Here is a 22,873-nt window from a genome sequence, read left to right on the forward strand (position 1 = left end):
TGCAGAAGGAGAAACATTTCCAGTGTTGCTGAGTTATCAAATAATGAGCTATGGTTAAGAAAACACTGCCTACAGCCAACAGCTGTGCAATTATATGGTCCAGGAGGCACAGTGCTTCAGATTAAAGTTGCGTTAAAAGCAACTATCAAATACAGGGATGCCAAGTAGTAGAAAACGTATATGTACTTTGCAGTCAAGAATTTATACTCGAGTAGGAAGGCATGTCTTGACCTCTATCTTTTTAGGCAAGGTTAAACAGCACAGGAACTTCTTTGAACAACAATACTCTAAATTATTTGAAGGGTTAGGGAACATGAATACTGAGTGCAGCAGTGAACTGAAGAAAAATGCCAAATCCTTCTGCCTCCATATACCCTGGAAGTTTCTGCATCCGTAAATGAATCAAGTCGAGAAGCAACTTGCAGAAATGACAAGGATGGATATTCTCCTTGGCACAAAAAGCAAATGTATAGTGCTTGGGCATGGTTGCTGTACTAACAGTACCTCATACTGTACACAGTTCAACGAGACAGTGGCAGAAAAAACCTGCACTTTGTCTACAGTTAGAGTGTTTAGCAGACCTATCTGAAAATGGATTTTTCGCATAACTTTAAGCAAATACTAGATTCAAATAGGTGCCATTGGACAAGCAATCAATGTGGCTTGCTATGTTCATAACCTATTTTGGGAGGCAATATTTTAGATTATCTCAGCCCCAAAGATTTTTAATGGACAATGTCCAATATTCTACAATGATGAACACCGTTTAATTTATGTATATTTTATTTTTAGTACAATTTGTATCAAATTTGGATGTTTGGATTTTGAAATAGTGACATATTGTGTATTTCAAAAGGAATTAACAATTAACTTGTAAGTACTTAGTGATGTATTGGTGATGTAATTTTTAAATAACAGTTTGAGAGAGCTAGTTTTCAGAACAAATGAGTTGTTGTGTACATTAGGAATATTTCTGACCTAGCAAGGTATGTTTAGGGGAAACATCCAAATCTGAGAGAGAGAGAGATACTTGCAGTTTTATTTTTTATTTTTGGACAGTTCTGAAGAGGTGCTTGGGTGAAGATGGATGTATAAAGCAGTGCTCTTGAAAAGGAGAAAAGATAGTAAAACTAGATAAGCGGAGAGTAACAAGTTAGTGATGGTCCTAGACAGTAAATGTTGAAATAAAAGTCAAATGAGGATATTTTAAACTGAATACATTTAAATGCAGGTGTATGGAAACTCTAGAAAAAGGCTAACAAATTTTCTAGATTGAAAGTTTAAAATCAGTTACCCTTAAGCCTACTGAGGTGTTGGTAAAAGGTGTTTCCTCTGGTGTCAGTACTGTCTAAGGGGTGCTTTTGGGTAGTGTGAGAGATGCTTTTATGATCTGTAGAGGAGTGTTTTGGGATCAATAAGGTTATACTTTTACCATGTGTTTAAAAATATTTACAGTTATGCTGTATGTAAATAGATTGGTTCATTCTATTTTATCTTTTTATGGTAAACTTTTCTTTAATTGTCAAAACAAATGTTGCAACATTGTGTGTTTATGGTTCAGTGAGAGACAACTTTACTAAAACCAAGGTAAATCATCAAGCCAGATTTCAGTCTTGTTATAGTTCAATAATAAATAAGCTGGGATCATAATGACAAAATCTTCATGGAGTTATAGGAGCCAATTCGTGCAGTTGCTAGAATCTGAACTGAAGACAAAAAATGCTGCAGATCGCTGAGTTCTGCTGAAGAGGCATCCAGACTCGAAACGTTAGCTTGCTTTCTCTCCGTGGATGCTGCCTGACCTGCTGTGATCTCCAGCATTTTTTATTTTCACTTCACGGAATTATGTTTTACATGGATGACATACCGATGCATGGGGAAAGCAGATGAAAACATGAACAGGAACTGTGTGAAGTCTTAAAGGAATTACAAGTTTAAGAGCTCAGCGACAAGTATAAATTCTTCCTGAAGATTCTATTTAGTCTTGGACCACATTATCAATGTTGAAGGTACGATGGTGGATGCTCAAAGGACTAAAGCCATAACGGAGTTTACCATCTCAAATCCAGCCCAGCGTTTGCAAAGATTTTGAGGGATGGTGATCCACTTGGCAAAATGTTTGCCTTACTTAGCAACTCCTACAATATTGATACAACTCCTTAAGAAAACTTAAAGATGGTGTTAGAACCCCCACATTGATAGAATGCCTTTCAGAAGTTCAAGGGCATGTTTACATCCACTGATATCTTTGCACACTATGATATGTCTTCTGCAACTATTATTGCAGCATTTCCTTCATGTGTTGGGAAAAAACAGTTGAGGATGCCTTCAGAATACACAAATTTTGAATTTGTCTCAGGAGGTTTGTCTATGACATCAGGATAAGTGTAGGGAGAACTGCAGTTAATGCCCTTTTAAGAAGGGGAGTCGACTGCCTTAACAGGCATGACATTGAGTTTTGTCACGTAATTAAATCATACACTCAATCTATGATGGCTCTACGGCCAGCAAGCTACAACTGGCTTTGCCAGATGCAACAAGTTCAGTTGAAGGCCTAGGGATGTCTAAACATCTCGTTGGCCAGATCAAAGGTGCAGTGGGTTGCCCATGAAAACATATTTGAACATTGACAGCATTTTACAATTGTAAATGATATTCATGCGTATGACAAAGTACTGAGTATTTGCAGTTGGATAATAAAGTTTAAATTTTTATTTTATACAAATCTAATTTCATTTGTAGTTGGCATTAAACTGCAATCTAGATTCCGTAGTTGTAAGCCTTAAGCAGGTTTTTAACAAGGCTTCAAGTGAAACAACAGTTTAATTATGAATCAGGTGAAACTGGATTTTCAATAAGTGAGTCAGGTAGGCTTTTGACTTTGCACCATATAAAACAAGCCAACTTAGTACGACTTAGGATTTGAGTGTGACTTGCAATAGATTGCGGGAGCTCGGGGAGAAAGGAAAGATATGTTCTGTTGCTTTTGCTATTTGTAAACTTTTACATCCTCAGAAATTGATTCTTTCATTTTACAGTAGCAGCTTACTTGTTGAGTAGTTGGTAAGTGACTAAGGTTTATTCTTTTCCTATAGTTCAACACAGCATACCAACTGCTGGTCAGGTTAATAAAAACACAATCAAGTATACAATTCAATAAAATTATTAAGAGGTACTTTAGCGGGACAGGTGATGTATCATTGTTGCAGCACGTGGGAGCTTCTGGATGCCAATTTGGTTCGCAGCAAATACATCTGTGGCAAAGTTTTTAATGTTTGAGTAGCTTTGGATGAGAATTTATGAGCTAGGAGCTGAACTGCTAACTGTGATACATCACAGAGGGAGAAAATTACCTGGATTCTTTGTACTAGGAGTCAGTGAGAATTTTTAGGGTTGAGTGATCTGATCTAGTCAATGTTCAGGGCTAGGAGAGTATGACTGTGAGTGAGGAAGGTAAGGGGGCACAGAGGATGGAAGCGCAGGAGATTCAGTCTGTGTAACTGCCCAATAAGTTTGAGTTTCTTCCAATTTGTCTGGATGAGAGTGAGGCCTACAGGATGGATGACCAAAATGATCATGGCATTTTGGTGTAGGAAGTTATTCAAGAGGGGCTGGTAAGAAGGCAGTATTGGTAGTAGATGACAGTATTTTGAGGGGGATTGACACTATTCTCTGCAGCAAAGTGTGTGGGCAGACAGTGGCTCAGTGACTTATCACATGACCAGTAATATGGAGACCAGAAATATTTGAGAATATGGGTTTGAATCCAAACATGGGAGATGATGAAATTTGAATTAATTAACAATTGGAATCGAAAGCTAGTCTAATGGCAACCATGTAACCATTGCTGATTGTTGTAAAATTTTCACAAATATTGTTAAGGCAAGGAAATCTGTTGGGCCTACACATGACTCCAGACTCTCAGCAATATAGCTGATACTTAGCTGTCCTCTAAAATGGTCCAAGCAAAACAGTCAGTTCAAGTGACAATTAAGGACAGGCAATAAGTGCTGGCCCAGCCAATGATGCCTATATCCCAAGAACAGATAAATTTAAAAAACAAAAAAATCAACGGAGTTATGCTGCCTGCCCAGTGTCAGTGTGCATAATATCTGCTGAGGGCTGGAGAGAAACTTGCAGTGGGATTGGGAGTATCTAGTCATCAGTGTCCATGCAGATACCAACAACGTAGGAAGGATCTAGAGAGAGGATCTGAATAGCCAGTACGAAGAGCTAAGCACCAATTAAAAAGCAGAAACTCAAAATCGTAATTTCTGTTTTATTACATGAGCCACATGCAAATTGACATGTGATTGACACAAAACAGTTTAGAGAGATGAATGCATAACTCAGAGGCTAATGTCGGATAAGTGGGTTTTGGTTTATTGGGCACTGGCAACTTGGAGTGGGGTAATTTGGGAGGCACAATAGAAATTCATCCCAAGGGAGAAGAAACAAAGTAAGGGGAGGACGAGACAACCATGGCTGACAAGGGCTGTCGGACAGCCTGAAAGCAAAAGAGAAAAGAAGACATACAATATGATGAAAACGTACAAGTGGGAAGCCAGAGAATCAGGAAATCTTTAAAATCCAGTGGAGAATAATTTAAATAAAATGAGGAGGGAGAAGAATGATCCAGGGATGAAGGGCTTGTCATATGAGGAACAGTGCAGGACTCTGGGTCTGTACTCGATGGAGCTTAGAAGAATGAGTGAGGGAAGGAATCTCATTGAAAGTTACAGAATGCGAAGAGGCCCGGATAGTGTGGATGTGGAGAAGATGTTTCCACTATTAGGAGAGACTAGGACTTGAGGGCACAACCCAAGAGAAACGAACTTTCAGACTGAGATGAGGAGGAATTTCTTCAGCCAAAGGGTGGTGAATCTGTGGAACTCACAGAAGGCTGTAGAGGCCAAATCATTGTGTGTATTTAAAGCAGAGATGGATCATTTCTTGATTAGTAAGGGGATCAAAGATTACGGGGAGAAAGCAGGAGAATGGGGCTGAGAAACATATCAGCCATGATCGAATAGCAGAGTGGACTCAATGGGCCGAATGGTCTAATTTTGCTCCTATATCTTTTGGTCTTAAGTCATTATCATCCATGCCACCTAGGTACCCTCAATAAGTTCTCTTCTTCCTCTCCCTTCCACCACATCTTAGTGCACTCCCTTGTTCTGCAGCTGGGGTCGAGGGAGCAAGAGCTATTTCTTTCTATTGGACTCCATGATACTGAGGCCTACTTTAGCACCTTTGCTACCATCCTGCGAAGATAGGTCACTCGCTACTGATCAAGAATGGACTCTGGAGCCTTCTGGTTGAGAATTAAGCAATACCTTTAAACTGTGGATTGTAAAGATCAGCTTTTCAGAAAAATTCTATCCTTACAGCTGCTAATTAAGAAACAGCTTGTTCTGTTTATTGAACAAAATTATTCTTGATTAATATTTGAAATTCAAATGAGAAACATGAATTTTAAAAAAATTAAATCCCACAGATAAAGAACCAGCGAGATATTGATAGGCTAAGTAAGTGGGCAATAAAATGGCAAACCGAGTATAATGGGGGAAAATACAAAGTTGTTCATTTTGGAAGATTGTGAGGTGATCTCATTGAAACATACTGGATTCCTCAGGGGCTTGACAGGGTAAATGCTGAGAGGATGTTTCTCATAATGGGAAAGTCTAGGACCAGAAGGCACAGTCTCAGAATAAAGGGACACCAATTAAAGGCTGAGATGAGGAGAAATTTATTCTGTCAGAGGGTTGAAAGTCTTTGAAAATCCTTGCCACAAAGAGCTGTGGGGGCAGAGTCCTTGTGTATATTTAAGTCTGAGATAAATAGATTCGTGATCAGGAGGAGAATCAAGGGTTGCGGGATCAATGCAGCAAAGTGAAAGTAATGAAAGCTGGATCAGCTATGATCCTATTGAATGGCGGGGCAGGCTCGAGGGACTGTTTTCTACTTCTTATGGTCCATCACTGTTGCACCATGTTTGCAATGTGCACATGGAACATAGGAACAGCAGGAACACCGGAACAGCAGGAGGCCTTTCATTTTCTGATCCTGTTCTGCCGCTCAACTGGAACCATAATGTTCTGTATTTCAACTCTATTCACCTGTTTTTGCTTAATACCTTTATTTTCTTCTGGCTGTTTTTTTAATTTTGCTTCTGTTTTTAATCTTGTCTTTTGTATATTAAGATGGCGCTGGAGAATGGCTACTTTGTACACTTTTCACTGTACTCCTGTATTCTTGTGCTCCAGTACATGTGACGGTTAAATCTAAATCATTTAATACATCCAGACCTAAAAAGAATCTATCAACTTCTGTTTTGAAATTTTCAATTATCCTTTGAGTGAATGCGTTTCCTGACCTGGCCTTGACATAGAAATTGACTATGAATACAAGTGAATGAGGAACAGACTGTAAATGTTTCTGTTGATACATAAAATGAAACCGATTAGCACGGGGTTGGAAGGTGGGTAACATGAAAATTTATAGTACAACAGATGAAAATGGCTGAGAAACAAAATAGTTACTTTGTATCTCCCTTCATGGATTTAAGATACAAAAAACCTCCTGTAATGATAGGTAACGAAGGGACTTGTTAAACTGATGAGATAGAAAAAATTAGTATTAGTAAAAATAGCACTTGAAAATGGGCTGGATGGAAATTTTGATACATCCCCTGGATCAGATGAATTACATCATATTTTGCTGAAGGAAATAGCAGTACAGATTATGGATGCATGGTGGTTGTCTTTTGTAATCTACAGATTCTGGAAAGTTGTCTGCTGATTGGAGGATGGCAAATGTGGTGACATTATTTAAGAAAGGAGGAAGAGGTAAAGTACAGACTTGGTAACTTGGTGTCAATAGTACAGAATGTGTTGAAATCTGACATAAAGAATGCAATAATTGATAAAGCCCATTTAGTTATTTATTCAGACTGGTTACCTGTTGCTGCCCACTTCTGGCAAGGTCTGCTAGTGGCAGAACTATGTCTACATCATGATCTAATGCCTTCCTATCCTACTTTCCTCACAGTCCCATTGTCAAAGTTGTCTCAATGTGGCTCGTAAGATTCCACTCATGTATTGGCTCTGGGTGTTACTGGGTCAAAATCCTGAAGTGCTGACTGAACAGTATAAAAAGATCACCTTCAGCTGTAAAGGAGTTCACTTCTTTTTTAATTCACTTGTGGGACTTGGATATTGCTGATTGACTAGCATTTTATTGCCTGTCCTTAGTTGCCCTTGAGAGGGTAGTGGTGAGCTGCTTTCTTGAACCGTTGCAATCCACGTGATGTAGGTTGACCCATAATGCCCTTAGGGATGGGATTCCATTTTGAACAAGCCACAATGAAGGAACAGTGATATATTTTGAAGTCAGGATAGTGAGTGGTTTGGAGGGTAACTTGCAGGTGGTGGCATTCCCATGTATTTGCTGTCCTTGTCCTTCTAGATGAAAGTAGTTGTGGGTTTGCAAGGTGCTATCTGAGGATCCTTGGTGAATTTCTGCAGTGCATCTTGTAGATAGTACCCACTGCTGCAACTGAGTGTCACTGGGGAGAGAGTGGATGCTAATGGATGCGTGCCAATCAAGCAGGCTGCTTTGTACTCGCTGGTGTCAAGTTTCTTGAGTGTTGTTGAAACTCCACCCATCCCATCCAGGCAAGTGGGGAGTATTCCAACACATTCCTGATGTATGCCTTGCAGATGATGGACAGACTTTTGGGAGTCAGATGGAGAGTTACTTGCCACAGTATTTCTAGCCCCTGAGTTGCACTTGTAGTCACTGTTTATGTAGTGGATCCAGTTGAGTTTCTGGTTAATGGTGACTCCCAGGATATAGATTGGAGGGGAATTCAATGATGATAACACCACTGAATGTCAAGGGGTGGCGATTAGATTGTCTCTTATTGGAGATGATTATTACCTGGCATTTGTGTGGCGTGAATGTTACTTTCCACTAGTCAGCCCAGGCTTGGATATTGTCCAGATATTGTTGCATTTGAACATGGACTGCTTCAGTATCTGAGGAGTCACAAATGGTGATGAACATTGTATAATCATCAATGAACATCCCGCTTCTGACATTATATTGGAAGGAAGAGCACTGGTGTAGCAGCTGGAGATGGTTGGGCCAAGGACACTACCCTGAGGAACAAGCTGAGATGACTGACCTGACAACCACAACCATCATCTTATATGCCAGGTATGACTCTAACTAGCAGAGAGTTTGTCTCCAATATCCATTGATTCCAGTTTTGCTAGGGCTGCTTAATGCCACACTCGGTTGAATGCAGCCTTGATGTCAAGGGCTGTCACTTTCACCTCACCTATAAAAATGTCAAAGTTGATTGAGGGCAGGATGGTAGATGTTGTCTATATGGACTTTAGCAAGGCCTTTGACAAGTAACCTCATGGCAGGCTGATACAGAAGATAAAATCATATGGGATCTGTGGTGAGCTGGTAAGATGGATACAGAACTGGCTTGGTCATTTATGACAGAATAGCAGTGGAAGGGTGTTTTTTTGACTGGAGGTCTGTGACCAGTGGTGTTCCACAGGGTTCAGTGTTGGGATCCTGTTGTTTGTAATGTGTATAAATGATTTGGAGGGGAATGTAGGCGGTCTAATTAGTAGGTTTGCGGATGACACTAGAATTGGGGGAGCTGCACATTGTGAGGATGATCGACAGAGGATACAGCAAGATATAGATAAGAGACTTGGGTGGAGAAATGGCAGATTGGGTTTAATCCGGACAAATGCGAGGTGGTGCATTTTGAAAGGTCTAATGCAGGAGGGAAGCGTACAGTAAATGGCAGAATCCTTGGTAGCATCAACATACAAAGGGACCTTAGTGTACAGGTCCACAGTTTCCTGAAAGTGACAACACAAGTGGATAAGACAGTCAAGAAGGCATGTGGCATGCTTGCCCTCATCAATCAGGACATAGAGTACAAAAATTGGCAACACATGTTGCAGCTGTATAGAACTTTAGTTAGGCCACATTTGAAATATTGTGTGCAGTTCTGGCCGCCGCACTACAAGAAGGATATGGAAGCTTTGGAGAGAGTACAGAAATGGTTATCATGATGTTGCTAGTTTGGAGGGTTATTAGCTATGAGGAGAGATTGGACAAACTTGGTTTCTTTTCTCTTGAATGTCAAAGAATAAGAGGCGACCTCACAGAAGTTTACAAAATTATGATAGACGTGGTAGAATGGATAGTCAATTACTAGGGAACTTAGGTTTAAGGTATAAGAGGGTTTAAAGGAGATGTGAGAGGCAAATTTTTTTCAGTGGGTGATAAGTGCCTGGAATGCGCTGCCAGAGGAAGTGGTGGAAGTAGATACAGTAGCAACATTTAACATGCACCTTGACAGACATATGAGTAGACAGGAAATGGAGGGATATGGACAGTGTAGAGACAAATTTTTTTTAGTTTAGAACAGTATCATGTGTCAGTGCTGTCTTAGTGAGCAAAGTATCTGATCCTGTGTTTACTGTTCTTTGTGTTCAAGAAGAAGGCCAATCACTTCCTTCTCATGGGCATCCAGGGTGGGCAATAAATGTGACTTTTCAAATGATGTTCCTAATTCAGAAGGAAACATTCAATAGGCTGTATATACAACATATGTCAAGGCAGTTGGAGGGTTAACTTGTTTAAAATGTTCCAGTATAATACAGGACTAATTCTCCCAAGCCAATAACAGAATTAGTGCTTTTTCATGTGAAGGTCAAGTGGAAGTGAAGGCAGTTGTGCACTAAGTGGGAGAAGAGATTATGGTTAAATTTAGCTATAGGTGTAAGGCCGTGCATATGACTTTGTTGAAATACTTGGGTTATTTCCAAACACCTTCATCAAAGGTTAAGCTAAACATGACTGGCTGAGACACTGGACAGAAAATTAGCAGATGGATTAAATTAACCTACTTATCAGGCAACATCTGTTGTGGTCAAAGAGCATGACTACAACTGGTCCTGCAGCGACTACTTAGATTAATCTCGGAATGGGTTGGTTCACAAACACGCATTTACCACACTGTGTAAAAAAAAAAAAACTTCTCTCTCACACCTCCTGCCTGCTACTTTCCTACTCCAACAGACTGAGGCTCCCTCCACCTCTGATGGTTACAGCAACCATAAGAACCTGTGCAGGAGTTAAGTAATTAAGCTCCTTGAGTTTGCTTAACCATTCAATATGATCATGGCTAATCTCAATCTCAGCCACAATTTCACTTTCCTGTCTGCTCTCCATAACCCTTCAACTCTCACCCCTTAAAAATCTGTCTACCCCCCTCCTTAAATTTACTCCATGTCCCAGCATCCACCACACTCTGGGGTATTGAATTCCACAGATTCATGACTCTTTGGGAGAAGTAATTTCTCCCCATCTGTGTTTTAAATCTGCTACCTCTTATCCTAAAACCATGACCTCTTGTTCTAGATTGCTACGAGAAACATCCTCTCTACATCTACCTTGTCAATCCCCTTTAGCATCTTTTATACCTCAATTCGATCTCCTCTTATTCTTCTACATTCCAGCCTAAAATGCTCAATTTCTCTTCATAAGACAAACCCTATATCTCTGGAATCAATATAATGAACCTCCTGTGAATTGCCGCCAATAAACTATATTCCTCCTTAAATAAGGGCACCAAGGCTGTACATAGTACTCCAAGTGCAGTCTCACAATGCCTCGCACAGTCACAGTGACACTCCCCTACTTTTATAGTCTATTCCTTTAGCAATAAATGCCAAAATGCCATTGGTCTTCCATTTCACCTGCTGTACTTATATACTAGCTTTCTGCAACCCATGCCCGAGGATACCTAAATGCATCTGTCACAGTTTGTATATTACCTGGTCAGTGAATATCAGTAGGTGATTTGACCAGTGAAGTGATGACTGTTAAACCCGATCCTATCCTCAAACGACTAACATCCAGATAACTTAGGTTTCTTTTGAAGCACATTAAACACCAATCAAATATAGGTGTCCTTTCCAATTTTCCACATGGGCATCACGGACTAGGCCAGCATCTGTTACCTATCACGAATTGCATTTGCGAAGGTGGTAAGCTGCTGCCTTTATCCGCTGCAGTCCAATAGGGAAAGTCCTGTTAGGAAGTGAGTTCCAGGATTTTGACTAGGCCAACAGCAAAGGAACAACAAAACAGTTCCAGGTCAGGGTGATATGTGACTTGGAGACCTTGCAGGTGGCAGTGTTCCCATGTATCTGCTGCCTTTGTCTTTTTAGGGTGTTGTTAGAAGGTGCTACCAAAGGAGCCTGGGTGCATCTTGCAGACTGCCATTGTGCACAATGGAGGGAGTGAATGTTGAAGGCTTTGGAAGGGGTGCCAATCAAGCTCGCTGCTTTGTCTTGATTGGTGTCAAACATCCAGGCAAGTCCACTGTATCCGTCATACTGCTGACTTGTATTCTGTAGATTGTTGACACATTTTGGGGAATGAGTAAGTGAGTTACTTGCCTCAGAATTTAGGAGTATGTAGCCCTTTGGACCTACCCCACCATTTAGTAAAGTCACGGTTGATCTGGCTGTGGACTCAGCTCCACCCGCTTTTCTACACTCCCAAATGCTTGACTCCCTTCTCTCACAACAACCTATTTACTCAGCCTTGAACAGATTTAAAGACCCAGCCTCTACTACCTGCTGGTTTAGAGAATTCCACTCTAACAACACAGAAAAAAAGTTTTCACCCCTGTCTTAAAATAAAAAAAACTCTTATTCTTTACTATATCCGTAAAGGGGGTGCAGGAGCAGATGCACCTGGTTGTATATGTGTACAGATCACTGAAGGTGGGAGGACAGGTGGAGCGAGAGTAAAGCATACAGTATCCTCGGCTCATTAGGGGCATAGAATACACGGGCGAGAAAGTGATACTGAACCTGTATTAGACTTGGGTTGGACCTCAGCTGGAATACTGTGCATTGTTCTGGGTGCCATTGGAAAGATGTGAATGCTTTGGAGTGTGTGCAAAAGGGATTTACAGAAATGAGTCCACGGTAGAGAAATTTCAGTCATGACGATAGATTGAAGAATCTGGACTGTTCTCACTGGAGAGAAGAAAGCTTTGAGAAAATCTGACAACAGTGTTTCAAAATTATGAGTGGGATTGATACAGAAGTTATTCCCACTTGTAAAAGGGAAAAGACTTAAGAGGGCATTGCTTTAACATGATTTGCAAAAGGGCCAAATGTGATATGAAAAAAATGTTTTCACTCAGCACATTGTTAGGTTATGTAAATGCAGTCCTGTAAGTGTGGTGGAGGTAGGCTCAACTGAGACATTCAAGAGAGTGTTGGATGATTATTTGGATGGAAATGATGTTCAGAGATTTGTAGAAAAGGCAGGAGATTGGCACCAAGTAATGATGTTTGTTTGAAAAGTTGGCACAGACAGATGGGCTGAATGGTGTCAGTCTGTGCCCTGACACTTCTATGATTCTGTGATCAACAGTAGTCTGACGAGGTGATAATTGGAGATAACAAGGTGTAGAGCTGGATGAAAACAGCAGGCCAAGCAGCATCAGAGGAGCAGGAAGGCTGATGTTTAGGGCCTAGATCCTTCTTCAGATAAGTGGCTGGGTTGCATTTGTCCTGCATTTTTGGACAGGGCATGCCTGAGTAACTTTTCAAATTAACAGGTAGATGCCAGTGTTGTAGCTGTCCTTGAACAGTTCGACTAAAGGTGCAGTTAGTTCTCGAAGACAAGTCTTCCTACGACTGCTAGAATGTTGTTAGGTTGTATCCATAGGATTGACTATGGATAGGAATAACCCCAAATAGCCAATTTTTACACACTTCCTTGAGAAGGTACTGCATGTGAAAAGCTCTGTGAGATTCAGCAAAGATACAAGCATAACCTGAACCTTGTCACAAACTCAGAATCACCCGCAATACAATGGTAGCTTTTATCTCCTCAGTTAGAATACCTTCTATGAGCAAGGTAACACAAGCTTTAGTGCATGTAACTTTAACTAATAACTTAACTTTTTCAGCATCCTGTATCAATTTTATGCCTTTCTTTATTGGTCAGTGTACTGAGTATAGGAGTTGGGAGATCATGCTGTGGCTACACAAGACTTTGGGAATACTGCACTCAGTTCTGGTCTCCCTGCTACAGGAAATATGTTGTTAAACTTAAAAGGTTGCAGAAAATATTTACAAGGATGTTGCCAGGGTTGGAGGGTTTGAGCAGTAGGGAGAGGCTCAATAGGCTGGGGCTATTTTCCCTGGTGCGTCAGAGGCTGATGGGTAACCTTATTGAGGTTCACAAAATCATGACTGGCATGGATAGGGTGAATAGCCAAGGTCTTTTCCTCAGGATGAGGGAGTATTGCCCCCAGAGGGCACTGGTTTAAGGTGAGAGGGGAAAGAATTAAACAGGACCCAAGAGGCAACTTTAGACACACAGTGGGTAGTGCATATATGGAATGAGCTGCCAGAGGAAGTGGTGAAGGCTGGTACAATTACAACACTTAAAATTCATCTGGATAGGTAGGAACGGTTTAGAGGGATTTGAGCCAAATGCTGGCAATGGGACTCGATTAATTTCGGATGTCTGGTCAGCAGGGACAAGTTGGACCAAAGGATCTGCTTCCATGCTGTACCGCTCTATGACTGTAGCAAGTCTGCACAACATCTCCTTCAAGGCCAAGGTATCCATTCTGTGATGCATTTCACAGAATTCTACATGGCATTTGGACAGGATCTAATTGGAGTTTTTTTTATAACTGCAACATAATATCCACCTCTTTCTATTCGGAAGGTAGGAGCCAGAGTAGGCCATTTTACACTTCAAGCCTGCTCTGCCATTCAGTAAAATCATGACTGATTTTGTACCTCAACTACACCTTCCTGCATATCCCTATATCGTGTAGCACCCAAAAATCTATTGACCTCAATCTCAAATATTTCCATCAACTGAGCAACTGGAAATCTTGAGTAGCGAAATACAAAGATTAACTACCCTTTTGTGGGATTTTTTGCTTGTGTAAATAGAGCAAGCTTTTGCTTATGTATGAAGTAGGCATCACAAACTCTTAGTTTGATGGAGTACACGTTTGACAAGGTAATTAACTTGGCACATTTGGTAAGTGAAGACAGGTTGATCTCTTTGTTAAACACTTAAATGATAAACAAGCTGTCAGTGGTTGCAATGGTTAGTTAATTATGTGGCTTGTTGTAACTAGTTGCCAACTCAGAAGGGACTAACTCAAGTTTCTGGAATTTTTGTTAATGAAATGCAGAAGCTTTTGTGTACACACAAAGTAAGTAGCACAGAGTATAGCTTGACAGTAAACTGTTTTGACATGATACTTGGTAATTTGATGAGGGCAGAGATATTGTTCTGGTCTTGTACAAAGCAAGAAGTGGTCTGAGTTTGGGAGTGGGAGACAGAAGATCTGGTATGTAGCTGCTAAATGTTTTCCTACAAATAGTCCAGAAACTAAAGACACAGAAGGGAATCTCTACTTATCAAAAAGCCACTTATCCTGTGGCACATGGGAATTCCTGGATGCCTCTTGAGGCCTGGTCAGTCAAATGCATAGGATATGTTGATGGCTATAGCAGCTCAGGTAATGTGCTTCAGAACTTGAGCGATACCTGGGTCACCATATGATATAGGAGAGAAATAGGCCGTTAGGCCCATTGAGTTTACTACAGCAGTCACAGAGATCATGGCTGATCTGTTAATCGTCAACTCCACTTTCTTGCCTTTTCCCATAAACCTTGATTCTCTAATTGATTTAAAAAATCTATCTCAGTCATGATCAAACTTAGTGACCCAGCCTCTACAGCCCTCTGTTATATACAATCCCACAGATAAATTATCCTCAGAAAACATTCCTCCTCATCTCTGTTTTTAGCAGGTGACTCCTTATTCTGAGATTGTGCCCTCTGGTTCTAGACTATCCCACAATCAGAACAAAGCACCTTTCAACATCTAGTTTGTTAAGATCCCAAAGAATCTTATATTTCAATAAATTCACCTCTCATTCTTCTAAACTCCAATGAGTACAGGTCCAACAAACTCAACCTTGCCTGATAAGAAAACCTCACCATGCCCCAGGGATCAACCTCATGAACCTTCTCAGGACTGCCTCCAATGCCAGTATATCTTTCCTTGGGTAAAGGGATCAAAACTGTTCAGTGTTCTAGATATGGTCTAATTAGTGCTTTGTATAATTTTAGTAAGACTTTCCTATTTTTCTACTCCATTCCCTATAACATAAAGTAAGAAGTCACATGGCACCAGGATATAGTCGAACAGATTTACTTGAAATCACATGCTTTTGAAGCGCTGCTCCTTCATCAGGTGACCGCTTCACCTGCCAAAGAACAGCGCTCCAAAAGCTTGTGATTTCAAATAAACCTATTGGACTATAACTTGGTGCCATGTGACTTCTGACTTTGTTCACCCCAGTCCAACACCGGTATTTCCACATTTATGAAATAAAAGCTAACATTCTATTTGCCTTAATAAAAACAAAAAGAACTGCGGATGCTGTAAATCAGGAACAAAAACAGAAGTTGCTGAAAAAGCTCAGCAGGTCTGGCAGCATCTGTGAAGAGAAAATCAGAACGGTTCTGAGGAAGGGTCACCGGACCCGAAACGTTAACTCTGATTTTCTCTTAAGCTGCCAGACCTGCTGAACTTTTCCAGCAACTTCTGTTTTTATTCTATTTGCCTTCCCTATTACCTGCTGAACTTGTGTGCTAGCTTTTTGTGAGAGGTGGATTTTAAGGAAGAGCAGAGTTTAAGCTATAGAATTATACATTATTTGCTAATTGGCATTGATTAAAGATAAGATTTTCACGAACAGTTATCTTCTTGCTAAGTACAGAACGCTACTGAGTATTTTATTTTAACTTGAGTTTGACACTTGGGCAAATAGGACACTTTGAATAGTTTAACTGAATCTTTTCACATTTGTGGGGACTCTGGGAATTGGGGGGGGGGGCACGCGAGGAGGGCTTGATTTCTACAGCACTACCCCAGTGAGTCATGGCAATGAGCCATCTTCTCCATAAAAGCAGTTCCATTACAGTTTTGCCTCTTAATATTTGACTCCAATTTGTACACCAGATCTGTTCACACCACAGGAAAACTGACTCTTCTCCAGTTGAGTGCTTTTATTCTACATTACTCCTTGACCTTTTCCATAGCTAACTTAGAGAACTTATCCGAGATCAATTCTCAGAATCTGATCCAGCAATGCCTATTGGGCTGGAAGCATGCTGATCAGCAAAATTCTTCTCAACACAATTCGAAGACTCTTCTAATTCTCTATCTTTCACATTGGTACTATTCTAGCTTATGTCAGGATAATTAAAGTTCACTACTGTTACTTATCTACTGCTTTTGCATCTCTTTGCTGTTTACCCATAAACTTTCTCCTTCAGTTTGTGGCTCATAGAATACCATGAGTTGTATAATGTATTATTTCTCAATTACAAACTTTCAAAATATGTTCTTCAAAAACAAATACATTAATATATTTTTTTAAAATGTTCTAATGCTGATGCCTGGGGAACATGATGATATATTCCAGTTCAGTCTTAAAAACAATGGCCTCTCAGTCCTCTACTTGTTTCTTTTACTCAATTTTGAGTTGATGCCACCACTGTTGCTTTAATTTCATGGGCTTCAGTTTGTTAACAAATCCAGTCCCGTCATTAATATATTGAACCTGGTAGATGTCTGGAGAAGCTGGCTTAGATCATGACTGCCCTTGCCTGATTGGCTAGTTTTTATTGATGAGTTGCTGTTTCCTGGCTGTCTGCTTGCACACCTTGAATATCTACGTGTTCATGCCCTCGCTCTTAGACAGCTCACGTTCTCAGGGAGGCGGTCATTCTCAAAGTGGGGAGTAAGCCAGAGAAAATGCTCCTACGCTGTCTCTCTTATTTACTGGGAGCGAAGGAGAACTGAAATTACACTCTGAATCCCTGCACGTCCTCATGTACTGATGCTCAGAACTAGATACAGTGTTAAACGTGAATGGGTTTCTCACACTGATCTCTGCTGGCGTGATACGCCTGCTTGTAGGCCGCTGTTTGACTGTCGCAGCTCGGGAGTCTGCTGCCACATTCTCTGTCCTGGCTGACCGATCAGCTGCTGCAAGGATCTCATCCAATTTTTCTAAAAACAAAATTAAAACATTGCATAAGAAAGGATAGGAATCACATCAGAGAGGAGAGAATATTGGATCAGAAGAGAAGGTATTGCAGGAGGTAGCATATTATATAAGAGAAGACAGGACATTGTATTTGAAATCACAGAATACTACATCATTGAAGAAAGGATATTATGTCAGGAGGACACCACCCAAAGATAGGGTGTAACATCCTTTCTTCTTTGATGTAATATCCTGGGCTGTAGATTCGATTCCTATTCAAGAAACATTAGCGCATAATCTAGGTGGCAGTTCAGCGCAGAATTGAGGGACTGCTGCATTGTAGGAAGTGACATATTTCAAATTAGATACTAAACACAAAATGTCCTTTTTGGTGAATGTAAAGGACAGCAGAGGTTTCCTCCTGTCTTTGTCAATAATTAACACATAAAACAGACTATCTGGTTATTTCTATCTACTGTCAGATTTAGAAGTGTATAAGTTGGTAGCTCAGTTTTCTACATCACAACACTTGAAAGGGACTAGAACTTACAGGTATGTCACTGGGCTTCAGTATGTCCTGAGGTCATGAATGGCCCCAAAGCTGTTGTCTCCTTTTACATAAATAAAATAAATCAGTAAAAATAATTTCCAGTGGCCAGTGAGTTAGTAACTAGAAGGCATCAGTGAAAGACTGGCATCAAAAGAACAAAGGGTGAGTGAGAAATAATATTTTTGTGAGAGGAGTGCAGGGTCGTGGAATGCAGGACCATAAAAGTGTGGGAAAGTGGAATCCAGAAAAATGTTTTAAATGGGAAGGTGAAAATACGTGAAACGTAGATATAAAAGCATCTGGAGAAAGGGCAGGTGTAGTACATTCACATAGGAGATGGGGTGAATGGTTAATCGTGCACATAATTAATTAGTCCTGACACAAATTTGACACAAAGAACTTTCTCTGGATGAAATGCTCTGGACTGACTATACCTCCCTTCTCCGATCAATTTGTTTCTGGATGCTGGTCTGTTGACTAATGTGGCATAATATGGATTGTTGATTGTACAGCCTAATATCAGCTCCCAGTGTTTAAATGATAGAAACAAGAAGCTGTAAAGCTCTAGGTGGATGCAACTTGTTAGCAGTGTGAGATTTGTTCTTTGAATGTGAAGCTCAGCAGGCAGGGAATGAATGCTTCCATTCCATTAAACCCATTTAGAAAGCTGTTTATCAAAGTGATATTATGCTGATTGGATTCAAGCAGCATTTGTCAATCAGATAGATGTAAACCACTCAATGTAAAACAGCAATAACTCACTGAAACAATGACTGTTCCTCCCAACATCATCACATCACACACAAGGTTCAGTGCAGATTAGTCAGTTGCAGAGTAAAGCTCCTTCAACATCATTGCAGGAAATATTTTCATTGTTGCATCTTCATTATCAAGACCTAAGCTTTAGGCTCCTTCAGCCAACTATCAGCCTTTCTTCTATGGAACACCTGATCATTTCAACAACTCATTTCCCCACAATCTCCGATGCAGGTCACCTCTTACTTGGCTTCATAGTGACATAAGGCATCTTATAGGGATCTGAGCTATCTGGGCTACAGCAAGATTTGTGGCAGAATCAGATGGGAAATCCAGTGAGAAAGCTGTGGGATCAGAGTCCATGTGTGTATTTAAGGTTGAGACAGATAGATAGATTCTTGATCAGTAGGGAATCTCAAGAAAGGGCAGGAACATGGATATGAGGAATGTCAGATCAGCCATGATCCTATTGAATTGCGGAACAGGCTTGAGGGGCTGAACAGATTACTCTTGTTCCTATTTCTTATGGTTTTTTTTTTATGGTGAAGCCTATCTCAGTGTCAGGAGCATTTCATGGCATCATGCTTTTACCGTGTGGCATGTTGGGTTTCTCGGCAAGATGCCAATTGGGGGGAATTATAGCTTGTTAAATGCCTTACTAATGCTGTGATGCAGCTCATTCATATTCAGCGACCGTGTGAACAGATGTGTCAGACAAACTAAACATCAAGAAATATTGGACACCATACACCAATATCTCAGGGCCACATGAACCCCATGTCCACGGACACTGGTATCAAACACGTTCCAGCCTCTAAGAACCCTCACAGCACATTTTTGATCTATTTATATTTTACTTCTGCACTTCACAACTATCTTTGTAATGCTGTAGCAAGGACAATGTCCACTACTGAGGGACATATACCCAGCTCATGGACTGCATCAGGCTGCATCTCTGGCCTGTTGGCTTGCTATCACAGTCACAGCCAATGTTCCCTCTAAGCACTGTACATACCGATATTTGTGCCAACGCCCTTTCTGGCATTGACTTCTAGTTCTGTAAGTCATGTAGTGCGTGGATGTGGAGGTCTATGCAGAGGAAGACAAAAAACAAGAATGTAGCTGGTATCATCACTGGCCTGCCTTCCTGTTTAGCAGGATGATTGTCATGGTTATCAGCAGTCATTAATGAAGTCAAGGCAAATAGCTTTGCATGGGGAGACCCAGCACAGAAAACCAAGGGCAGCCTCCAATAACAGTCCAGGGGCTTGGGCACTGTTAGGATCTTTCCTCATAAGGCGTGGGAATGTCGAGCAGCTAAGCACCCTTCATGCCTGTTTCTGCCCTAATGTGGGCTGTTTTTCTTTGAAATGAGAGAAAGGCAGGTATTAAGGGACATGAAAGTGGGTGGAACAGCTGTTACTTTCCATGCAGGTGGGAGGTGACCAGAGCTAATGAATAGGGATCAGAGAGGGCCTGTAGGGTTAGTTGTGATGGGGGCTGGGGTGAGTGAGAGCAAGTGAGGGAAGATGCCACAGCAATAGTGTGAGCAGTAGGTTCATACAGTGGCTGAGAAAGAATGAATATGGAGTATTGCAGAGATGATAATAGCACGTATGCTGCTGAAGTAGAGAAGCAGACATTTTCCCTACAGTTTTGGTCCTTCCTCCAGATGGCTGACACTGCACTGACCAAGGTAGCAACCTCAGACCAGGCTGGTCTGGTGTTGTGGCCTCCATGCCTGGTCCTGGGACAAGAGAACTTATTGTTTCTGTACCACCTTGTCTTGCAGGACCTCCAGGTCTCTTCCCTTCTGCCATGTCTGGGGTAAATGTGAGGAATCATGTGGGGTAGCTCTGGACTGACAGTGCTTATCTGGGTGCACAGTGGACTTTTAAAGATGGTGTGTGTGCAAGGGATGCTGGTTCTACGGTGGCTTTCCGCTGAGTGGTGAGTTGTTCCTGGTATGGCACATAGTAAGATGGGGCTACAGTTGGTTGCAACACACACCATAGATGCAGGGCAGCTAGTTAGTGAGGCACATTTGGTAAGGTACAGTGTGAAATCTCGCTGGGCCATGCAGTGAGAATTCCTCTAAGAAGCTTGATGCAACTTATAGCCAGAAAAATACAAGATTCACCCCATAAAATTAAATGAAAAAGAGAAAACAGTGTCCCATCTGGCTAGTTCTAGACTGAATCTTTCTTCCGTACATCTTTTAATTACGGCTTTCACCAACAGAATCTATCCAGCTCCTTCATGGATTTGGTGACACTATCAACAGCCAGTATTCCTCTGGACTGTCTCTTGCCTCTGCCAAGATTGAGTCTCGCTTGAGGAGTCTCGTGGACAGCTCATAACCCATGACCAAATAAGGCCTGTCTGTGGACAATCAATACCCACTAAAGGGCTGCATCCTGCTCCTTGCTCCAGTGGTATTCCCTCACTGGCATGCAGGAGTCTCACCATGTGTGAGCTCAAATAGCAAACAATATTGGGTTTGCCTGTGGGCTTCACAGATGAAGGTAAGTGTTGCCGGTATGGGGAGTTGTGAGATGGTTATATGAGGTTTGTTCAAAGGCATTCAGCGCCTGAATGTAGACCCTGGCATCTGGAAGTGGGGATTGTCCACTGAGAACCACCTTGCTGCCAAAACAACTCCAGAACTACCCCTATTCCAACATTACTCATCTATGGCTGGATTCCTATTGATCCTGGACCTCATTTGGGTGCAGTGCTGGAAACAGCCTCTGTTTGCACAGATTCTGCCGAGCAATGCACAGCTCCTAGCCTCTGGTTGTCTGTCTGATATCTCTTGTGGGCAGTGTTTCATCTCCATGAACCTTGATCCTGGCAAATATCACTCACATCACAGGGTCTCCCCAAGCACTTTACAGCCAAGGAAGTATTTTTTTGAAGTGTAGTCTTTGTTGAAATATAGCAGCCCATTTGCAAGTAGAAAGTTCCCACAAACAGCAATACAATAATGATGAGTTGATCTGTAATTTTGATGTTAATTGAGGGTTAAATATTGAAAAGGACACCAGAGATAACTCCCCTGCTGTCCTTTGAAATAGGATCGTTTGTCACCATGAGAGGGCAGGTCGGGTCTCTGTTTCATGTCACATCTGAAAGATGGTATCTCTGACAGTGCAGTATTCTCTCAATACTGCATGGGACTGTCAGCTTGATTTTAGAATGTGTTGCATTTGTACAGACCCTGTTATATCTTTAGGATGACCTAAAATGCTTCACAGCCAATGAAAACATGTTTTCACTATTGAAATGTAAGCAATGAGGCGCACAGCAAGGCTCCACAACAGTAGTGTCATAATAACCAGGTTCATCTATTTTATAATTATGTAGGCAGGCTATGATGTCAGGGAGAACTTGCCTGTCCTTCTTAAAAATGATATCTTGGGATTGTTCACAACTACAAGACAGGACCAGATGAGCCTCAGTCTAACATCTTATCCAAACGGTTACAAAAACGTACCCTTGCTCTGTGTTCTACAGAGTCCAGATGATTTTCTCTTTTCCCAGCTCTGATCATCATAAACATTTGGAGAAAACCAAATCTCGCCAGGACATCTGCTAGGAATCAGCTAATTCAATACACATCTGATGCTGAAGCTGGGACCTTCCCAGTCTCAAGTTTAAATATCACTCTTGGAGCAGAGAGTTCCCAGGCTTCAGGGACATGATGTCAGTGTTAAGTGTCCTTGTGGGGACAATCACCTGGATGTGATTTTTACGCCTTTCATTTCTCATGTCTTTCAGATAAGTAAGAGAGAAGGTGCCCCAAGGTAGTGATGTCCTATTTCAATTCTTAAAAAAAAAATCAGTAAAAAATAGAATCAGCAGACAGACCACTTTAGAGGGGGTGCCATTACCTCAGAAGCTTGTGTCTACAGCTGAAGCCAGGGAATTGGGGAGAACCTCAAAGCCCATATAGGAGTGCTGGCAGTTCTGAGGAAGGATCACCGGACCTGAAACGTTAACTCTGATTTCTCTCCAGGCACTACCAGATTTGCTGACTTTTTCCAGCAATTTGTTTTTGTTTCTGATTTCCAGCATCTTCAGTTCTTTTGGGTTTTTTTTGCTAAGTTAGTAGTACCTGCTTTGCTTAACTTGGACAGTAAAGTTTTTGTTTGAAAAATTAAATCTTGTGGTGTAATTCATTCAGTTAATAACTGAGAGTTACTGGTCTCTACTGAGATTATAACAATCCAAAAACCATAAACGTCTCTTTAATAAACTTAATGACGGAACACTTTCAAAGCTCATTAACTAGACATGCTGAGTCTACGTTCAAAGAAGCTGTAAACACAGGTAGTGAAAACTGGTCACCATTTCACTTTTTAAATAAATATATAATTAATTTCCTTCTTGGTACTGTAATAAGTGTA

At 41.1% G+C, this 22,873-nt stretch overlaps 1 protein-coding gene across 1 annotated transcript in view; it reads right to left on the minus strand.

Annotated features, from left to right (window-relative positions):
* Window positions 1–22,873, minus strand: part of shank3a (SH3 and multiple ankyrin repeat domains 3a) — an 886,564-nt gene that overhangs the window by 58,754 nt on the left and 804,937 nt on the right. Inside the window, exon 22 of the mRNA XM_048610479.1 lies at window positions 17,054–17,181. Within this exon, the coding sequence (XP_048466436.1) occupies window positions 17,054–17,181 (128 nt within the window). The remainder of the gene's footprint in view (window positions 1–17,053; window positions 17,182–22,873) is intronic.

Source organism: Rhincodon typus, chromosome 22, assembly GCF_021869965.1.
Source record: "Rhincodon typus isolate 14 chromosome 22, sRhiTyp1.1, whole genome shotgun sequence".
NCBI lineage: Eukaryota > Metazoa > Chordata > Chondrichthyes > Orectolobiformes > Rhincodontidae > Rhincodon > Rhincodon typus.